General features: G+C 37.5%; 1 protein-coding gene across 1 annotated transcript in view; it reads right to left on the bottom strand.

The window, feature by feature from the left end:
- Positions 1–20,634, bottom strand: part of slc36a1 (solute carrier family 36 member 1) — a 39,951-nt gene that overhangs the window by 15,850 nt on the left and 3,467 nt on the right. The window contains exons 3-11 of the mRNA XM_008420844.3: positions 18,553–18,667; positions 18,377–18,467; positions 15,979–16,067; positions 14,803–14,892; positions 14,040–14,124; positions 12,582–12,809; positions 9,312–9,410; positions 6,515–6,681; positions 5,432–5,601 (exon numbers count right to left, since the gene is read on the bottom strand). Of these exons, the coding sequence (XP_008419066.1) occupies positions 5,432–5,601; positions 6,515–6,681; positions 9,312–9,410; positions 12,582–12,809; positions 14,040–14,124; positions 14,803–14,892; positions 15,979–16,067; positions 18,377–18,467; positions 18,553–18,667 (1,134 nt within the window). The remainder of the gene's footprint in view (positions 1–5,431; positions 5,602–6,514; positions 6,682–9,311; positions 9,411–12,581; positions 12,810–14,039; positions 14,125–14,802; positions 14,893–15,978; positions 16,068–18,376; positions 18,468–18,552; positions 18,668–20,634) is intronic.

The following is a 20,634-nucleotide window of genomic DNA, read 5'->3' as shown; positions in this document are numbered from 1 at the left end:
TGAAATTGGTGCAATCTGTTGCTTGAGGCCCCATGGATGACGAGAGGTTTTCTGGTGCAAATTGCTCTCAGCTATACTGTCTATATGGACACTAGCAGAGTGAAACGTAAAACCCAAAAATGAGTCTCTGCTACAGAATCTATGATGCTGTTGCAACTTAGATTCATTCCTTTGGGCGTTTCTTGACCTTATCAGTCGAACTTTGGGTCAAGAGACATTTCTAAAAACTGCAGCTACCTTCTGCAGTTGTGCTTGATGTAATATTTGCAACAAATCTACGTTTCATTTAATCTTTGATTTAGCTTTACAAATTTCACCTTATGTTGTCACATTAATATTTAGCACATTAGTATTTTCTTATAACCACCTTTAAAGAAATTCAAGAACAAATGAGATACAAGGTCAGAGAGACATTACTTTCACAGATTATCAGCTCCAAAAAGTGGTCTACACTCCAAAATTAGACAAAATGAAAACCTTTCTGCAAAGACGAGGGGATCAAAAGTTTTCCACAGTGATGTGAAAGACTCACTGGCAGATATCACAAAGTCAACATATAGCTTTTTTTTTATATATATAATTTAATAGTGACACGGCGCTCCCATCTCCACAGGAGGCAAAGCCTGATTAAAGGATTCACACAAGAGAATAAAAAAACGTATAGGTATACGTTATCAACCCCAACTTCAAACGTTAACATCAAAGCTTGGTCCTGTGGAGTTGTTCTCGCAATCTTCTATCTGCCACTAAATGTCCAAAATACCCTAATGCAACCTAATGTTTCTGTCTTTGAGAGTTACACCTAGCCTCATGTGACAATTCAAGAACTGCGCCTTCGGGTAATTTTGTCAGACCTTGTGTAGAGAGACACAGAATAAGGTAAAGCCATGTTTCAATCCCACCGCTGCCACTCAGAGGCTCTTTGATTAAAACAGCATCAGCAGCAACAGCAAGCTCCTCCGTTTCTCAGCCTATCTGTGGCAAATTAGAAAAGAGTCCTCACTTCAAAAGAAATCTCAGAGCATTGAAACGAAACTGACCTTTTCAGGGAAAATGCAAGTCAAATCAGAGCTCAGCAGAGAGAGACGGGGCAGTGTTTGCTCAGGGCAGTCCTCTCTTTTACCTCTTATCTGCCTGTTTGAGCTCAAACTGAAACAAATGGCAGGGAAAGAAAGGGCTTTGTTGCTGTAGCGACGAGTGACAGCTAGGTTTGTTTTACAGCTCTGCCAGTTAAAGCAGAGCTTAAGTAAAATCATAGTAGATCTGGGAGGAGAGAAAAAGACCTGGAACATCAGTCAAACCTGTGACATTTACCGTCAACGGAAAGCCATTTTCAAATCGCACACCAGAACCACCAGGCTAAGTTCACGTTATGTAAAGTCCAAAACGGTTTGGATTTCTGCTCGTTTTCTTCTTTTCAGAGATTACAAGAAAACATTTCATCTTCATCAGACAAACTTTTATCTGATTACTTTTAAATATCTGCTAATCTATTAAGTGCATAAACAATTAGGAGTTTTCTAATTAACGGACCATGCCTAATTTCTTAGCAGTAGCAGCTTTAATGAGAAAACACACTTACACCCCTGTTGACTTTAGCGCACGTAGAAAATGAGCTTTTAAACATCAGACAGTAGAGAAGCAAAGTGACAGCAGTGTTAAGGAATCAGCAGTCCTGACTTGATGGTAATCAATAGCAATCGTTGATCTATTAGAGGCCCATTACAGGGAAGTGTGTTCTGCTGCCTGAAAGCGGGACAGGAATGAGAACAGGTAGTTCTCGGCATGCACTCGTGAGCGCAAGTGGAAAAGACATGTGGCTGTTAGGCTGCCGACTTTAATTCCCATTGACTCGCCACCTCTCCTGCCGAACCGATTCCCGGAAGCAAACGCACACTTGCATGCAATGCTGCAAACAAACCAGCTCTGAAGGACAAGCGGCGGGCTCCTTGAGATGCTCAGCCAATCAAATATTAGTCCAGAAGAAGAGAAACGAAGGCCGGCATTGAGAAAAACACAAACATGAAGATAAACAGATGAATACCTTCCACACAGACATAATACATTAGAGCTTCTGCTCTGATGGGGATCGGCTGAATGCAGCTGGAAAATCACGCTGAACAACAATCCTTTTTTTTTTATCATTTTGTTTCCATGAGAACAACGTCTTCTTTTTACTGCTTTTTACCTCCCACTTGAAATAAGCATAGTATTACCAGTATAACTGACTGCAGTTCGACGTCTGATACAAAGAAATGCTTACTGGTGCCTGAAACTGTTGAATGAATACAGGAGTTTCATCTCCATCAACTTGACACATTGTCCAGCAAAATGAAGCCACATGTGTGGGTGGCTGAGTTCTTTATTTTCTCATCCATTTGTCTTTTTTTTTTTTTTTTAAAGAGTGCAACAAATATTCTTAATATATGTGTTCAACAGATTAAATCACCTAAAATATTGACAAAACCAATGAATTTATTTATTTGAAACAAAAAAAGAGAAAAAAGACCTCCCCACAAGGTCATTAACATAAATATAATTTTGTTGTTAATAACTCAGATGGTTAAATAAAGGGTAAATAAATAGATAAATAAATAAAAGTCCCCTAACTGAAAAAGGGCCAATGATACTGTGTTTTAATTATGTTCCCTTATTTATTTCTGGTTATCTATGCTTCCGATATAATTGGAAAAGCCCAAAACGTGTCTTGTTTAGAAATATTGTGGAATGAAATAATACTTTCAAACCGTTTTCTGCTCTTAGTGGTAGCATCATAAGACACTTAGACAAATTGAAGGAAGGGCACCACCACAAGTGGAGCCTTTTTTTAAAGGACACCCTGAACCTCTTAAGCCAAGTTTAACTGAAAAGTACTAAAGAATGAAAACTTGAAGGAAAATGAGAGCAAAAAGCAATCAAAGCTTACAGTGAATGTGTGAAAGGACTTCATAAATCCTGGAAATCCTCATCCTCATTGCTCAAGAGATCAAAACATAAAAATCATTTTAGGAAAATACAAGAAAGCTTTGATGTTTAGAAGTAAAATATTAAGGAATGCAAGATAATTTTAGTCATTTGCACAGTTTGTTAAGGTTATACTCACACTTCATTCTCATTTACTCTACTTTAACTACCGTTGGGGTGCGAGAGGCTGCAGAGTTATATCAATGTGCTTTTATTCAAAACTTTAAAAGTATATTTTCTGGTTTTGGAGCTGAAGGTCCAGAAAAAATGTACTGCAGTGTTAACACATTTTTGGTTGGTTACTTAAGAAAAAAATGTTGCTCCAAAACACCTTTTGCATTAAAAAATAACAATGTCTTTGCAGATGTGGGAGGTGTTCATGTCATTTGTACTAATGCACCTCTGTGGCTTTATGGATGATGGGCTGTGAGCTGTGTGCTTCTTGAAAAGATGAATGTTCTGCTCAACTTTAGCTTGGAGCAAAGAGAGGCTATCATTTCTGAAATTAAGGCCTACTGGTCCAACCAGAGGACGGCTCTGACGTAAATGAGCTCAGGCTCAGATAAGAAGACGACATTGCTGGATTTGAACTGAGAAACAAACTTTTACTTCTGTCAGGTTCTCAGGGATGGGCAAAAAAGTTTTTAAGAGGATTGTGGAGAGTTATGCAACTTTTAAAGCCTGGATTACCCTTGACAGAGAATCAGCAGGGACAAGACATAAAATTAGTCAATTAGCTATTTCATATGTCCAGTCATGTTTGAAGATGTGCGTTCTTTTATAAAAGAACACAATTAGAAGTCTGTTCCTCCATTAACAAAATGTTTGACAGCAAGAAAAATTGTCCTGATACAAACATCAGACACAGAGTTTGCATTTGTCCTTTTAGCCTTTCCAACCAACAAATGACATATAAGAATATTGTTCTGATACACAATAATCAAACACCTTGGCATCTCCACTATTGACAAACGTTTACGAGATCAACTCAAAACTTAGAACTTATTGCATTTCAGCTGCCTTAGATTAGAGTTACAGCAAAGCACAGGGTAGGGAATCCTGCATGTCACAGATTAATGACTGTGTTATCATCAGTGGTTCCTCGATCTGATTTTATAGAAGAACTTAAACCAGTCAGAAAGGTGGTCTGAAAAAAAATGCATCAAAAATAATTTATTTTACACATACCACAATTAAGTTCTCTTTTAATCCTCGTCTCTCAAAAGCATCTCCTTTATTTTTTCCTTTAAGTCCATTCTTTGATCAATTTGCACAATCTGTGGTTCCAAGATGAAAGTGCAAGCAAGGCTCTTCCAAGTGCTCTGGACTTGTGGGATCACCTGGAAGTAATTAGTCACAAAGGGGCTTGCTGAAGTCGCTCAATACGTCCGCCTCACCCATTTAGCTAAAACAGTCAATCAGCTAAAAACTCTCCTCAATGAGGCATGAAAGGCTGCTTTTATTTTACAATCAAACCAACAACCTTCTGAGAGCAAATCGGTTTCTTTTCCTTAAGAGCGTTTCAGCTAAAGTGAAGAGGGAGTTGTTGAAAGGAAGGCGCAGATCTTAAAAGCTTCAAGACTTCAACACTTTGAGGTGTTCATCACAGACATCAGCTTTGTTTGCCGAGTAAAACAGAATGCTGACGGTCTTTGCTCCAATTTGGTTTAAATAAACCTAATGAAAAAAAAATCCAACAACAGGAATAAAGAGAAAACTGCCTCAGAGGTAGTAAGAGAAAGTAAGCATGATTCAATGTTCTTGAGTGAAATACAGACACTGAACATGATTGAGCCTTTTGCAAGGCACCGTACTTCAATAAAAAGTTCTCCATTAAAATATGAAACTATTCAGACTGATGAGTGGAATCAGACTGTGACTTTGTAGATTGATTATTGTGGCAGTAACAGTAACAACTTGTAAGAACTTGTCATAAATGTCTTGTAAGCAGCTCAAAGTGACTGTTGGCTTCTTTTATGAAAATAAAAACGTATTCTTAATCATTTAAATATTAAAATAGTCATTTTAAAATGCAAAATATGGCTTTCAGAAAGGAGTGCACCGACTGCAGTTTCCTGGCTGATTGCCGATCACTGATCTTTAAAAAGCCTGTTTTGGCCCATAGCAGTTTTTTTTTTTTTTTTGCTATTGTTGTCTGAAATGTTGCTAAATATAGCAAGAAAGTTGCTAAGTTGGCAACAGTGAGGTAAATATTGTTAACTGCAAACAAATAAACATGACCTGGTGGGCTGGAATGTCAGTCAAACAGGGAGAGCAGTAGAGGACAGTGGTTGATTTTTAGACCTTTGCTGAGGTAGAAAAGAGTGGGGGATAAGAGCAGGTTCATATGCAAGTATTGGTCAATCACAATCCCAAAAATGAGGGAATCATCTCTGATAAACAAATCTGTGCACCCTTACAGATGAAATGCTGGTAAAAATTAAGAATAAAATAACAGAATTCCTACATGTGATGATGACCAGAAGGGTGCGGAGAAGAAGATCGACCGGCTTCTGCCATCTCTCCGACACGCGGGCCAAAACCTGCGGGATGAGGATTTCTGCAGGAACGTAGAACTGCAGGGCGAAAGTGATGAATATGCCGAAACAATACAGGAGTTTTACTGCCTGGTACGTCCTGCAAGCAGACAGAAAATCAGCACAAATGTTACCACAAAAACCTCAATTTCCCTTAAAAATAACAACATACAAAATAAAAGTTAGAAACTCTATGATGTGTAGTTTTCATAAACATCACTTGGTCTCTGCTTTCCATTTGAGACAGATGCTGCTAATTACAATCTTTGAGTTTTCAACCTCATTGAACAGCCAATCTATTCCACTAAAACGCAACATCAGTCCAGCCACAAAAGCCACTTCAATGGGCGTCGCTCTCCTGCAGCTGTGATGATAGCAACAAGTAATGAGTAAACAAATTCTGTCTGAGACTTCGGTTCCACTTTCGTTACTGCGGGCACGCTTCCATCAGAGGGAACCAGACTGATGGCCAGAAAAATGACACCTTTGTTTCTGAAATGCTGATTATCCAGCTAACTTTATTTATAATTACCGAGGGTTTCTCATTAACTTTTACGTCGGTCTGTGCTGAACTTTGGGGAAAATAAAAGTTTCAAGTAAAACTTTGTTTTATGCCACAGAAGAAGCTTCAGTGTTGCCATTACAGCCAGAATAATTTACTCCCCTGGCAGGGTGGAGGGGCTTTACGGGCATCTCTGATCAGAGATCTGTCTAAAGTTAAAATGACACCCGGTTGTACAAACTGTGTTGACATATTCCCATCACCTTATTTATTTTATCTAGGCACATCACTAAAAGCAAATTCTCCGGGTTAAACAAGGTCAGCATTCCCAAAGTAAAGACCTACAAAGCAATTTGTGTTATGTTAATGCAAAATGTTTCCTCTCTTAAACTAAACAAACATTTCATAACATATTAGACTCTGTTCAAAACTGCGGATCGGATATTTTACTGCAGATAAAAGGAAAAGAGCAGCACATCCTTTAAGTTCTCAAAACTTCTTGTTATCTTACCAGCAGTTGGGCAGGTTTAAAGTGATGCTGCCGCCGATGTGCTCTCCAAAGCACATGTACCCGATGGTGCCGAGGCTGATGTAGAGGAACGTGACGATGCCCATACCCAGATACAAAACCTGGGTGAATTTCTGCGGCCGCTGCATTTTGTTTTCCAGAGGGAGGACCTTCCAACGCACAAAGACACAAACAAGGCAGGAGAATGAAAAAGATGGCTCAGCAGGTGAAAACCCAGTGAACATGTTTTTGAAGTCTGCTTAGAATCAGTTACTCTTTCAAAAAGTCTCTTGTTCTCAGGCTGTGAGCTCTTGATTTGGGCATCTGGACATTGAAGGAAAGCCCAAATTTGCCCATGGCTCCATTTCATGGCATTCAACATGTTCAAAAGCATTATATTTATCCCTTCATGCTGTGCTGGTGACAAGTAAAACAAATGAAGGTTTTGTTTTCTTTTCCACGGCTCCCACAGAGACCTATGTGACCAGCAGGCTTTCCAAAGAACAGATACAAACATGTGGGCCTGTGATCTTGTCCTCTAGATATTTTTGCCAGGATCACATCCAATTAAAATCCCAAACAAGAATCTAACACACGTGGACACACCACATGCCTGTGTATATGAGCAAAATCAGGGTTACTTATAGTCACCATGAACAAAGAAAGTCCACTATGTTTCAACCGTCAGTATTTGGGCATCAGGACATAATGATTAGGCATCAGGTTCTAGGATTATTTTTGTGGTTGTGGTTTACGTAAAGAGCAACATTTTTCTGTCTCTCTATCAGTGGACCATGTTGTGTGATCCCAGTAGCTCCAGTTGTAGGGGCCGTTTTCACACTGGAAATAGTCAAATGAGCGTAGCAAACAGCACCGAGGAGTCATTCTGCTCAGTGAAAACGAGGCATTAATGTCTCACCGCAGACCTTCAACCTGATTGACATGCACACTTTAACTAACTCGTTTGTTTGGGCTGTTGGTCCCATTGACGGGCCAATCTTCACTTGGACTGATAATTTTGTACTTTGACTCTAGAATACAAGGCAGTGCAAGGTTAATTTCATGACTGCCAAATCCTCACAATATCTGATAAATAAGATTTACCATAAATAAGACTGATCAAATATTTATCTTATTATCAAGTCTTATTTGTTTTTTGGAATTATGATCAGGCATCTTCACTTCGGCCCCATCTGGACAATGGAAATGGTTCCAAAAGTCCTGCTGCTAAGGGAGATGCAACTTTGAAAACCCATATTTGTTTTAGAGGGAGGTTCAATTAAATTATATTTTTTTTAAATCCCACTGTTTAAAGTTGCATTTGAACCATAACAAATGGAACATATTTTATGTGTAATGATGATTTTTAACAATGAGAAAATACAATGTCTGGCACTGGTTTTCACAACTGTTGACTATATGATGCATTTATTATGTTTTCATAATACTTTGAACTGCATTGTTACTGAAATACAAATAAACCTGATTTAACATTAACTTTAACATTCAACATTTTAATAAAGGTTTGTAGCATCTAAGATGGAGTTATTGGGCTTTTTGGCCATTTCTTTGAGCATTGACGTTGGGGTAAATTTGCAGCCTAATATTAGAACTATTACATATTTTTTTCAACTTGAGAATAAATCTTTCTCTCCATAAAGTCTTGGATTTGAAATAGCTTATAAATATCATCATAAACCTCTCCAAAGTCAATGCTGATATCTTTCCTCCTTGGCATTCTGCTTTAATCAAGATGTTTCCACTGAACGCATTAAATCAGCACCACATGGTTGTTACTTTCCCTCTTTGAACCATTTGTGTTTGTGATTATTGGTGTTTTTGTATACTTGAGGTCAGAATAAATGATTTCAGAACCTGATAAAACCAAACCCATTTTTGTGCCCATCTACAAAATATGTGCAAACCAAAAGAGCTCTTTGTACAAATTGTTCTGACAAGCAAATAGAAACTGTGTGCAGGAAGTCTCACAACATCTACCTGAATGAACGTAGAGTAAACGCTCCTCACCTTTTTGTAAATTTATTTTAACTACAGTCAGGTGAAAAAGCTGTGCGCAACGTGCAATTACTTATTAACGGACTCTTGAAGGCTGGACATAAATGTGATGCAACAGTTGAAACATGACAGAAAAGGAATGCTGCTGAACGCAAAGGATGACGAAGGAATAACAATCTGGTTTCAAAATGTCACAGAGCACTAAGAAGTGTTTAAATCCTGAGGTTTTAGTTTTCTGGATACAAATAAGCATTTTAAATGCTTTTATGGACTGATCAGGCATATCATTAATATTTGTAGTTCTATTGGCGTCAAAGTGTGACAAATGGAATATTCTGAAACTTTCAATCAGAACCAGCATAACCTTGTTTAGCAATCTGAGCTGCAGTTTTGTCTGTACAGGTGTAAACCAGGAAAAGGGTGGAGTTCATGTTCTGACCCAGTTACCTTCAGATCCCAATCTGGACCCTTTCATTCTCACACAAATTCTTACATTTGATTATGTCTTCCTGCTTTTAACACATAAACTTTAACACGCAATCTCCATTAGTTGTGTATAGAAAAAAGCAGCGTTGTTCACATGTCACTACTCACAATGTTACTCTGGTTGGTATATTTCTCATCATAAAACTGCACTTTGAATAAAAAAAAACACTATTTTTCTAATTCCTGTGTTTCGAACAGATGATACTATAGATAAATAATAGATATATTCCATTAAATAGCTGAAGCAGATAAAAATTTGAAGTATTTCTCATCATTCTTTCACTACTTGGTCACTTACCACGCCGATCCCTTCAAAGGCAAAGATGGCCGTCCCAAAAAACAGAGGGTAGTCCTTGGCTCTGCCGACCTTTGGTAGATCAATAGGAAACTTGATGTTCTGAAAGAAAGATTAACGGTTTACTTCAGGCATGTCCGGATATTTGATATCATCTTTCAAAGGCTTTCTGAATGCTAATAAGTGATTCATTACGGCTAAATGCCAGACAACTGTTTCATATCTACCCAAATCAAATCTGCAGTCAAGGGGTCCTCTCCGCAGATTACCGGCAGTCACGTTAAAATAAGACCTTGTGCAAGGTGGACGCCCCACCTTATGCCTGCTGAACTCATTTGCTGGCTGAAGCCTGCAAATTACCTTTGCTTGTAGCAATTATTTAACACAATTACTCTGCTCTGTTCGCAGCAGCAGGTAAAAAAAAGAAAAGAAAAGAACCTGGATAATATATGAGGAACTCTTATTACTTGTTAAGAAAGTCAACATGCAGGGAGAATGACAGATGATGCCAGCTATTAAACATGTTCTCAGTCAGTAAAGGACAATCTTGCATTGAAAGTAGGGCAGAAAGAGGAATCGTGTTAATAATGGTGAACAGATTATTGGAATAATCATAAACTAACTTAGCAAATCAATTAATTGTTAACTGCATAGTGTATACACCCAAAAAAGACATTTTGCAGTAACTAAGTCTAAACTGTGCAAAAAAGATACAATTTGCATTTAAGATAAAAAGAAAATCATTTGTCTGTAAATATGTTCGACCCAGAACTCCTCAAGTGGCATAGTTTTAGCTTCACCTAGTTTAAATTCTGTATATAAAAAAAAAAAAAATTATTATGCACCAATTATTAATTGGTTAATCAAAAAAAAAAATAACAGCAGATTAGCCTTGCAATGTATCAATTGATTTTCACAAGTTGATGTCAGAAGTGTTTTTTTTTAGCTGCTTTTACTACGAATGATAAAGCCTACATTAAGGTTATGCTACGCTGTTGCATTTCTGGCAAAAAATTTATACATTTTCAAAAATAACTGAAATATCTATTTGTATCTTTTAATGTATTTTTAATCTTGCATAAAAAATATTTAAGTGGTTACATGAAAAAAAAAATCTTCAGAATGTGCCAATTTCTTTATCCCAATAATTGATTATTAATTGTTAAAATAATCTATAGATTAATTGATAATCATCAACAATGATTAGTTGCATAAGTCCCGTTATCCAGCAACTCTGATCTCAGTTGAGTTAAACCTCCTCAAATGACTGAACATTGATTTATCATTTCATATTTATATCATTAAATACAAAATAGGGAAGGTTCTTCAGTGTAACAAGGACATGTCAACAAATTTGAACTATAAAGAAGTCAAAATGAGCAACTGAGAAAGTAAACGTAAAACTTCTTGTAGTCAATGTCCTTCAGTTTTGCTGAACTTTGTTGATGCAGATCCAGCTTATGGGTCACATATCTCAGTCCCAAATCTTTGTGAGGTTTCTGATGCAAGAAATTGCTTCGTTTCAAGGCAAGGCCATTCCTCGGCGAACACGAGTGCTATATATCTGCAAAGCACAGAAGCAGGCTGATGAAATGGTCGAAGGCCAGGAAACATGTAATCTGGAGACTCTTGTCTTCACTGGTTGTTCTGTTATTCAAAACAAGCTCAAAATCCAATTGGCTTAGTAACCACAAAGCCGGACAGCCGGGAGACGGAAAACTGGGAGTTTATTGCGTTCGGATGGAAAGTTTAATGAACAAAAGTTCGAGCTGAAGTATTGATTCTAATGTAATCACAAAAATATTGATCTTTTTTTCCTATAGGCTAAAAGATGAGTCATATTATCGCACACAGACTACCGTACTATTGCATCGGCACCAGCAGAGTGAAAAAAATCCACGTTCCCCTACACCGACAAACTTAATGACATTCTCATTGATCTGGATATATCTTGCTGTTTCGGAATCAAGATATTAAACCGCTGCAATATTTACTTTGTGGCTTTTCCCCAAAGAAAGTTAGGTTGTTAGGTTTAATTTGAATGAAACTGAAAGAGAACAGAAAGAGGGAAGTTTTAATGGTTAATGGTGGATCCAGATTTTAGGGGGGGTTCTAATAACCAGAGGATAGTTTTAAGTAAACAAACATAACATGAGCAGTTGAGAGATGTACAATAATTATTTTGAGACCTTCAGAATAAGAATGAAAACAAAACTGAACAAAATGTCCTTCAAACCAGCAGTCGATACTTTCCTGCGACTTGACTGAAAAAAGCATTTCGAGATAGATGATAAAAGTTTATGTGCTTAGAGCACATCAGTTTGCCTCATAATGGACTAAAACATTCTCATCATCTGGGAATATTTTCAGACTCTCTAAATTAGCTTAGATTTGAGGTTTTTTAACGTCTGGAAAAGTAAAATAATGATTTAATTGATAAGGAGGCAAGCTGAACAGGCATATTTCCTCCTTAAGCATGTTGAATAACTGAATTATCCAGATTTTTACAGACTTTAACCTTTTTTAATCATCTTACTTTCATGGTCATAAAAGCAAATATATGCTGGAGGTTAAAAGGAAAGTGAATCTTGTATCCAACAGAAAATAAAAAGTTTAAAACCCACCGGTTTGCATCAAAAGGTTGGTCGGGAAAAAATGGAAATTTTCAGTTTTGATGCCTCTTATGAACAATAAAAGTTTTGATGCCTCTTATGAACAATAAAACATAAAAAAAATCTAATTTTATCATCTGGTCTGCTAACAGCAAAGGGAAAATCAAGAGGAAACTCAAATAAAACATTTTATTTAAAATAGTCATTTGAATTTTCCTTCTAATCGAGCTTAAAGGTCTTTGGGGACAAATTGCATTAGATAATGAATGAGTTTAATCTACAGCTCTTATTTTTAAGACTAGTTATTTAAATCTAAACAGACCCAATCAAGTCCATTCCGAAGCAGATGGATGGAGGACATCTGGGTCCTGCGAGAGTCCTGAAAGGATTTATCTTCCAGCAGAACCTCCACTGATCCTCATGACTCAAGGGAATGCATATACCAGAAACCCAAAATGAGGCCAAGATATGCAAATCCTGGCATCACAGCGGCAACACAACTGCACCGCCTGCACAGATGAGTCAGTGTGAGCATTTTCTGCCACACGCCGTTTCAAACTAAGATTGATTTGTTTGTCTTCCACATGCGTAAACATAACCCAGAGAGACAGGTTGCAATAAAGATTACATGAATCATATAAAAGATAAATGAGGTGGTTACCATGAGGGAGTAGACGTAGATCAGAACCAGACTCAGGGTCATGACCACGTTTGCAAGGAGAGAAAAGGGAGCCAAGAACTTCAGGTTGGGGGTGAAAACCAGGAGGATGAAGAAGGGCAGGAAGAAGAGCATGTAGATCCGGGAGTCAAAACTGGGAACCAGGACATCCGTCTGGTTGGTGTGGTTCACCTGGCAGCTGAAGGTGGTGGCATTGGCTGCTTCCACAACCTGGAAAAAAACAAGAAGTGATTAAAAAAAACGAGTTAAAAAAAAGTATTTTATACAAAAAAAGTCAAAAAGCAGAACCATGTTAAACCAGGAACAAATAATTGTACTTTTCTCCCAAAGAAATACAGAAAAAAAAGTCCAAAGAAAAACTACAAAGCCTGAAGTACTATTGATGAATAACACTTTGACAAAAATATAAGCTGCATTGTATGTCTTCTACAGGAGAAGAATGGTACCTCTCAAAGACAATTAACGAAATGATGCTACCCTCTAGTGGTGAGAAAATGCACAACAAGAATTAAACACCACGCTTCTTCATCAGAAACATCAGCGGTTATAAAACTGAAACATTTTTCACTAGTTCCTAAAGATTTTAAGGCAAATAAAATGATCAAGCATTGATTTCTAAAGGCTGTTAAAAAATTTCAGACAAATAATTGATTTGTAGTGGAAAAGTTCAGAAGTCAAAGGTGAACTCATTCCTGTGACATCACAGCGACCATATTTCATCACACGCTTTTGAGAAAAGGAGGAAAAAAACTGAAGTTTTCTTGATAACATTCAGATTTTCCTCAACTGAGTGTTAACCCCTTAACAACCAGGATGAAATCTAAACATGTGAGCAGGAAAATGGGCACACATTGAGATGTTTTATAATGTTTTCTACTGATGAGGACAATGTAATGCTTTTTGTTAAAGCTAAAGGGGTAAATATTACATGAATGAGTGAGAGTGTGAGGATATTTGTAATCATTATTATTTTATAATGCAAAATCTGAACATCCTTTGTAACCTGAAGAGGAATTCAAACAGCATTTCCTGGGTTTTTCCACCTCGTCCTGCTGTTAAGGCAAAACCAAACGCTGGCACTGACCTTCTAACTTGTATCTGTATGACCTTTGAATGATAGGATCTGCAAACAGATCCTTTCAAAACTGTGTAAACTTCCCTTCCAAGTAAAGGTGTCTTTGTTTGACCTGAGAGAACCTAAAGCTGATGATCTGAGTAAAGAGATCCAGTTCTGTATGTCTACATTTCTGCTCTTTCTAATGCAGCAGTTCAGGTGGTTTAATATCAGCGGACAAGGTGACCTGAAATGTCACACCGACAGGGCAAATATTATCCTCAAATATTCTCAAGTGGGACCAGCAGTAAAGACAGTTCTGAATGTAAAAGCGGGTGGTGTAAGGCGTGTGTGTGTGTGTGTGTGTGTGTGTGAGCGGAGGGAACCTGCTTGACGTTGTCACTGAGGAAGACGAAGTAGACACAGCAGAAGCCGATCTGAGTGATGATGAGGAACAAGTTCACCGTCCGACTGAGAAACAAGAGACAGAGGAGGAGCACACAGTCACATGTCAGCCGTTATTTACCAAGTTTAAAGCTTTCGCAACTTTAGATTATCTTCATTGTTTTGCTTGGACTAACTAAATTTTGTTTGTTAAATTTGTTTTGCTCTTTAAAAAAACCACACAAGGACAATAACTACAATATTTTTTGCAAAAAACACTTTAAAACTACAAATAAATTTCAGGATAAGATTTTGCTGAAGACAATCAAAATAATAAGTAGTGTAATAAGGTATTCTAATTTTTCTAGTAGCATGAACTACCACTTCTTTTCTGTTTTCAATAAAAGCAATTATATTTATATCATGTTCAACATTTTGTTACAAATTTTATACTTAAATACCATGAAACCATAGTAATTCTCCTCAGGTTTATGCCTAAAACAGATCACTTTTATTAAACAGATCACTTTTATTACGCGTTGATAAATAAACCCTAGATTTTAGAAGGGAGTAGAAGAGTGTCTGCGTTCTTTTCAACATCTGCTTATTTCATTTTTTAAAAAATTGTAAATTTTCACTGACTTTAATCAAAGTTTTCTGATGAGAAAGAACATTCATTTTTTGTGTAATAGGAAAACGTTGCCTGGGATATTCCTGGGTTTGAGTAAAGACATCAACATCGTAACTGTTTGTTTTTCCTCTCACCTTCCCCATCGTGAATGCCTCCTCAGCCACGACACGTTTTCCATCCCGTACTGCATCACCTCTCCGTAGGTCATAGATGGTTGGTTCATCCTACGAAAAACAGCAAATGGAGCAAGAAAGTGAAAACTAAATGTAGAAAATGTTGCTCTGTAGCTGAAAAGTACGGAACAATTGGCAGGAAATGAACCCAATAATACAGCACAGCTTTAAATGAAGGCTTGGGAAGAAACAATAAACCAAGAAATGAAAACCACTGGACGAATACTTTTTCCACCTATATAAAGGTAAATATTTAAACATACAATGCAGTGTTTGTGTTTGTTTTTCTATGAGAGGAAGTGATGACTCTGCATTAAAGCAAACAGAAAAGTCAAGTTTCCCTGAACGTAGTTGTTGCGCAATTTCAGACTGATACAGAAGCATTTCCTGACTTCCTTTTAGACTTCCTAGAAGACTGTCTTCATTCATGCTTCTGATCCGGTTAATCTCCTTTAACCCGAGTGGCGGGGATACAGGAGATCTTTGTATGAACTCAGCAAAGGTGGACAGATGGAGCATGGGCTGCAGCTTGCAAACTAGTGAAGACACAACAACAGCTCACTAACATACAGAACCCCCAGGGACTTAATGGTTCAGCGGCAAGGAATGTTAAAAACAGCAGCAGCACAACTCCCAGCTTCTGATTAGTCGAGCTGATTACATTCAGCGTATGCATGGTGTTTGGGATTTGTCTGGCAGCGTTGACGAAAGTGTGAGAACACACACGACGAGCTGCCAAAGGGCTCCTGATTACTGAGCAGAAAATAGAGACCTACTGGAAAGTAATCTGTCAACGGGATCTGGCAAAACACACAATGAGCCAAACAAGTTTCCTGAACCGAGCGATTGATACAGACAGGAAATGCATCTTTAGGTTTCAGTTACAGTGACCAGAAAGTTAAATAAACACAATCTAAACAGAGAAAAAGTTGCTTTCTGAGTAGAGCATGGAACGCAAACATCATTTTAAGGTGTGAACATATTTAATTAAGTGGAATCATTTATGGGGTTAAATTAATTGCGTCTGATCTCCACCCTCCTGTGTGAAACCTGACACAAGCAAATGTTTAACATAAGCCCACTTTAAATGCCAGTACTTGACTTTTAACCCGTGGCTGAAATATAGTGTTTACTTACTTTGCGCTGAGGTGATGAGAACATTTCACCAGGAGCTTCATGCAGTGGACTGCAATGATTCCCATAACCAGGAGACTGATGGGTCCAAGCTGGAAACAAGAAGACCGAGCTGGATAAATAATCTAGGTTTCTGCAGGTTTCACCAATTCAAATTTAAGACGTTTTAAGACTACTATTAATTTGACTTATACCTCTACAGAAACGTTTAAACAATGTCCAGCTAACAGTCAATAGATTTACACTTACCCATGATAGACGCAAAAAAGTTAACTATCTAGCTAGTTTTTGCTAGCAGTGAGTTAGTGATACCCTCAAATGTTTGGAGTCACAGAATGAAATGATGTCTGAATGCAACTCAAACGTTTGACTGACAGAAAAGTCCAGTGAGAAAGAAAAAAATACATAGAATATACAAGAATAAATAGTTCTGTCAAAACAAAATTTAGGACCAATGATTAATGAATTAAAGGCCAACTTACCTTTTTATTTACAAACTTATTAATTTTTAAGGATGAGCAGACAAACTGAATAACAAGTGTTATAATTAAATAAATAACCAAATAACAAATAGTAATGTGTTTGGACATGGAGAGAACCCACCAATCCATAGAGAGAACATCCAAACTCCATGCAAAAAGAACCCAGACTAGGATTCTTGTAGCACTTAACTTGCAGCAAGAACCTACTTGCTGTAAGTTAAGTGATGCTCAGAGCCCTAAACTGTAAACACAAGTTTAAATGTGTAGTTCTAAAATCTAAACAAAACTTAACATTAAGCAAAGCCTATGTGGAAACCATTCAGTGTTTCAAAAGCTCATGTTCTCAAGATGCAGACAGGAATTTAACAGACTTGAAATCTGGAGCACTGAAACATGATCAGTCCTGCTCAGCTTCATCTCATCTTCAACAAAGCCAGAACATGAGAAGTTTAGGCGTGGTTTATTTTAACAAGGAAGCCACACTGCTGTGCTTAAAAGCATACAAATGAGATAATTGAAGGGTAGAGTCAATATGCTCTGGGAACTTAACTCTACTGTTCTAATCAGTAATTAGTTCAGCATGCTATGTGACTGAACAAGTTTGAATTGTTAAAAACTTTTTTTTATACCACTTATTGTAGGAAAAGAGAAAAAGAGCTGCAATATTTTTCCTAGGAGCCAGAGATTTGTAGCAGGCAAACAATTATTCTCACTTTAACAGAAATAACAGGACAGATTAGGAGTGTGTGTCTATTAGTTTTTTCTGAGGCATTGTGACAATGACTCTATAAAAGTAGCTCATAGAGCTTTGAAACACAAAGCTCTGATATGAAAAATGTGCTATTTACATTCTGACAACCAAAACAAAAAAAGTTAATGGATAAAATAACACAATTAGCATTTACCCATACTGAAACAGCTTATGTGATCAAACACCACCAGGACTAAACAAATATACAGCATTATGACTACTGACAGGTGAAGAGAATAAGACTCTTCTCTTGTTCCTGTTGAGAAGCAGGACAAATGTCAACAACATTTTGCCCTCAGAAACAAAATGCTTGAAGCATTAAAAAAAATTGTATAATATCAGTCTGTAATAATTCGTACCAAAATACATAAATGGGGGTGTGCTGTGGTGGCGCAGGGGTTAAGCACAATCCACATATGGAGGCCTTAGTCCTCGACGCAGCCGTCGCAGGCTCGATTCCCGGCCTTGTCGACCCTTGATCCATGTCTTCCCCTGTCTCTCATTACCACTTTCCTGTCAATTAACTATCAAATAAAGGCCACTAGAGCCAAAAAAATCTTTAAAAATAAATTCAAAAATGACTGCAAGGACTGGTACTTAACTCCCAACAATGAAGATACAATGTTCTAATTTAGTCTCTGTAAATTAAAACTAGATCCTGTGTTGCACTGAGAGATTATATTTAAAAGAGAAAACGAATCCCCTCTTTCACAACCGCATGAAGTTTCCATATAATTATTAGAAATTCAATGGCTATAAAAGAGAGCTGCTGGCATTTTTACAGTTTATTGAGCAAACCATGAATCGACTGACTGGCAAAAATAAACTTGCCACCAGTTCGATCTTATAAGAACAAAACTGAAAACTACTGTCTTGATTATCTTGATGTATGAAGTGACTTTCATATTCATCAGAACAACATGCAAATAGATTCCTCTTTAATTGTTGCACAATCAAGATTTCTTATTACATCGACCACAATTTGTCACTTTAATGCAACTTGTAGATGTTTTGTTTTGATACCAGGTGCCTATGAAAGTCTGCAAAGTGCCGCTGCTGCGTCTCTGTCTTTCATCCAGCTGAAAAGGACGTAAGCAGAATCTAATTTTTAAAGGCCAGGCCTCTGGTTTTACCTGGAACGATTGGACAGTAGCATCTTTGTGCTTACCACCAGTCCGGCGTTCTTCACAGCCAGAGGCAGGCCCAGCAGACCTGTACCGATGTTCCCCTTCAGAAGGTGGATCAGAGTCTGACAGAAACTGAAGAATGGCAGAAAAAAAAAACAGTTTAGAAGCTGTTCTGAGTGACAGTTCTGAGTGAACTGTTTGAATGCATTTCACTCACGAGGTTCCTGTTCTTCCCCCGATCCGCTCGTAGTTCCGCTGGGGTCTGGATGGCCCAGGAGGAGACGGACACAGAGCGTCCAGTTCTGACGGGTTCTGGTCAGAGAAGAGAGAACCTGCCACACAGAGGAAACGAGTGAAGAGAAAGACATTTACAGAAGACAATTAGAGCTCTAGAAAATAAATACATATTGAAATATTTGTCAACTTTATACTCATATACTTATGTATAAAGTCAACAGCACGTAACACAATTATATTTTTCTTTTTCTATTCTTAAATTACTCCCTTTTGCATGTAAACCACACAGTTTGTGCTGAGTGTGTGAAGCTAGAAAATAAGGTCCGAGTAAACATTTCCATCCACTCATGAGGGGAATGGATGTTATTAGTTTCAGGCTTTTAATTCTTTTTTATGATTAAATGATAACAGACATCAATCAATTTTAGTGAATGCTAAATACAGAAATTACAAGCACAAAATTAAATCTAATAGTTACTGACATGTTGCTAAGCAAGTTGATCACTTCTCCCAATAATTCATGACAATGATGGGGAGAATGTAAACTTTTGCACAAATCTTTATTGATCTTTAACAGAAATATATTCCATGTTTCTTCACATCTTTACATCCAACTGCGTCGAGGTCTTGCTTGCAGCATGAGCAGGTTCACCACAAACGACTCTTTCATATAAGAGAAGTCATGTGACAAACCTATTTACAGGAAATAATCCATTCTATTTACGGTTCACAAGACATCCCACACGAGCATTTCAATTGAAAAATGAAGATACGTTTAGACACTGAGCATGCAGAGGGAAAGAAATACAGACACATTCATTCTGCTGAAAGTTTATCACCTCATTTGTTTGATATCAGGTGTGCACCGAGGTCAGTGCTCATAAAAATAGATAAACTGAAACCTCATGACTTCATCAGAAACCAGTTTAATGCAGAGATTCCAGTCCTTTTGGAGAGCAGCTGACTCTAATGAACAAGGAACAGAAGACTTTTTTTTGGTCATGCAGAAAAGGAACAACGATAAGAAGCTCTGCAGCTGCAGACTGATGCATGCCTGCTGACATATTTTCAATAAAAACACCAGACGGGTCACCGCAGCAGCAGCAGCAGCAGCTAGACTCCAGAAAATCAGCACAGTTCATTAGCTACACTGGAACAAAGAATTTGTCATAACAGTATGAAGACGGACTTTAAAATGAAAGGGAGGTCCATCTTTAAAACATCCAACCAGACAGAAACTCTGTCACAACAAGAATAGTCAGTGGATAGTCAATGAGTAAATTAAGTTTGCTGGTGTATAAAAATTGTGTGAAGAACAAAAGCTGCATTTTAACTCAAAAGGTTTTGTGTTAAATGAATATAGACTGAAAAAGAAAGATTCTTTTTGGAGGCACTCTAATAAAAACATTTTAGGCCCAACTTCGCTATCAAACTGTTGTCTCATGTTACTCAGAAAAGTAAGACATGTTTTACTGAGAGATTTAATCCACAACACTGACCAGACGCCTAGTCTTTAATCATTAATAAACATGCACACCTAAAATGCTCCATTTGTCTCCGTCATTCTTATTGGTAATGACAAGCTAAAATTCTGAATATTTGTATTTATCACATTGGAGCATTGAAAAGCATATTTAATAATAAAAAATATTATGTGATGGGGAAGGCTAATAACTAGACTGTTCAACACACACTCACCAACACCCTCCACAAGACGTTAAGCCACAAAATGCCATTGCTAAAGAAGGTGTCTGTTCTCAAAGTGCTGTGTCACGGTATATTCAAGTAAGGTTAAGTGGAAGGAAAAAGTACGGTAAAATGGGTGAGCGACATGGACTTAGAATTTCATCCCGATATTTTGTGGTAGCATAGTATACTAAAAACTTTAGTTTCTTAAATGAATTATCGTATTGAAGATATTATAATTCACTGAGATACACAAGTAATAATGAAACAAACATTTGTGACTTCCTGCCGAAGAAGACACAAGCCAGCCAGGCCATCAGACCGATCTAATCAATTAAACAAAAGCTGCTTTGATGATTCAGTGGGATTACATGTA

This window comes from Poecilia reticulata, chromosome 10 (genome assembly GCF_904066995.2).
Source record: "Poecilia reticulata chromosome 10, P_reticulata-male-v2, whole genome shotgun sequence".
NCBI classification, from domain to species: Eukaryota; Metazoa; Chordata; class Actinopteri; order Cyprinodontiformes; family Poeciliidae; genus Poecilia; species Poecilia reticulata.
The sequence above is the reverse complement of the archived record's forward strand: the minus strand, read 5'-3'. Positions and strand labels throughout refer to the sequence as shown.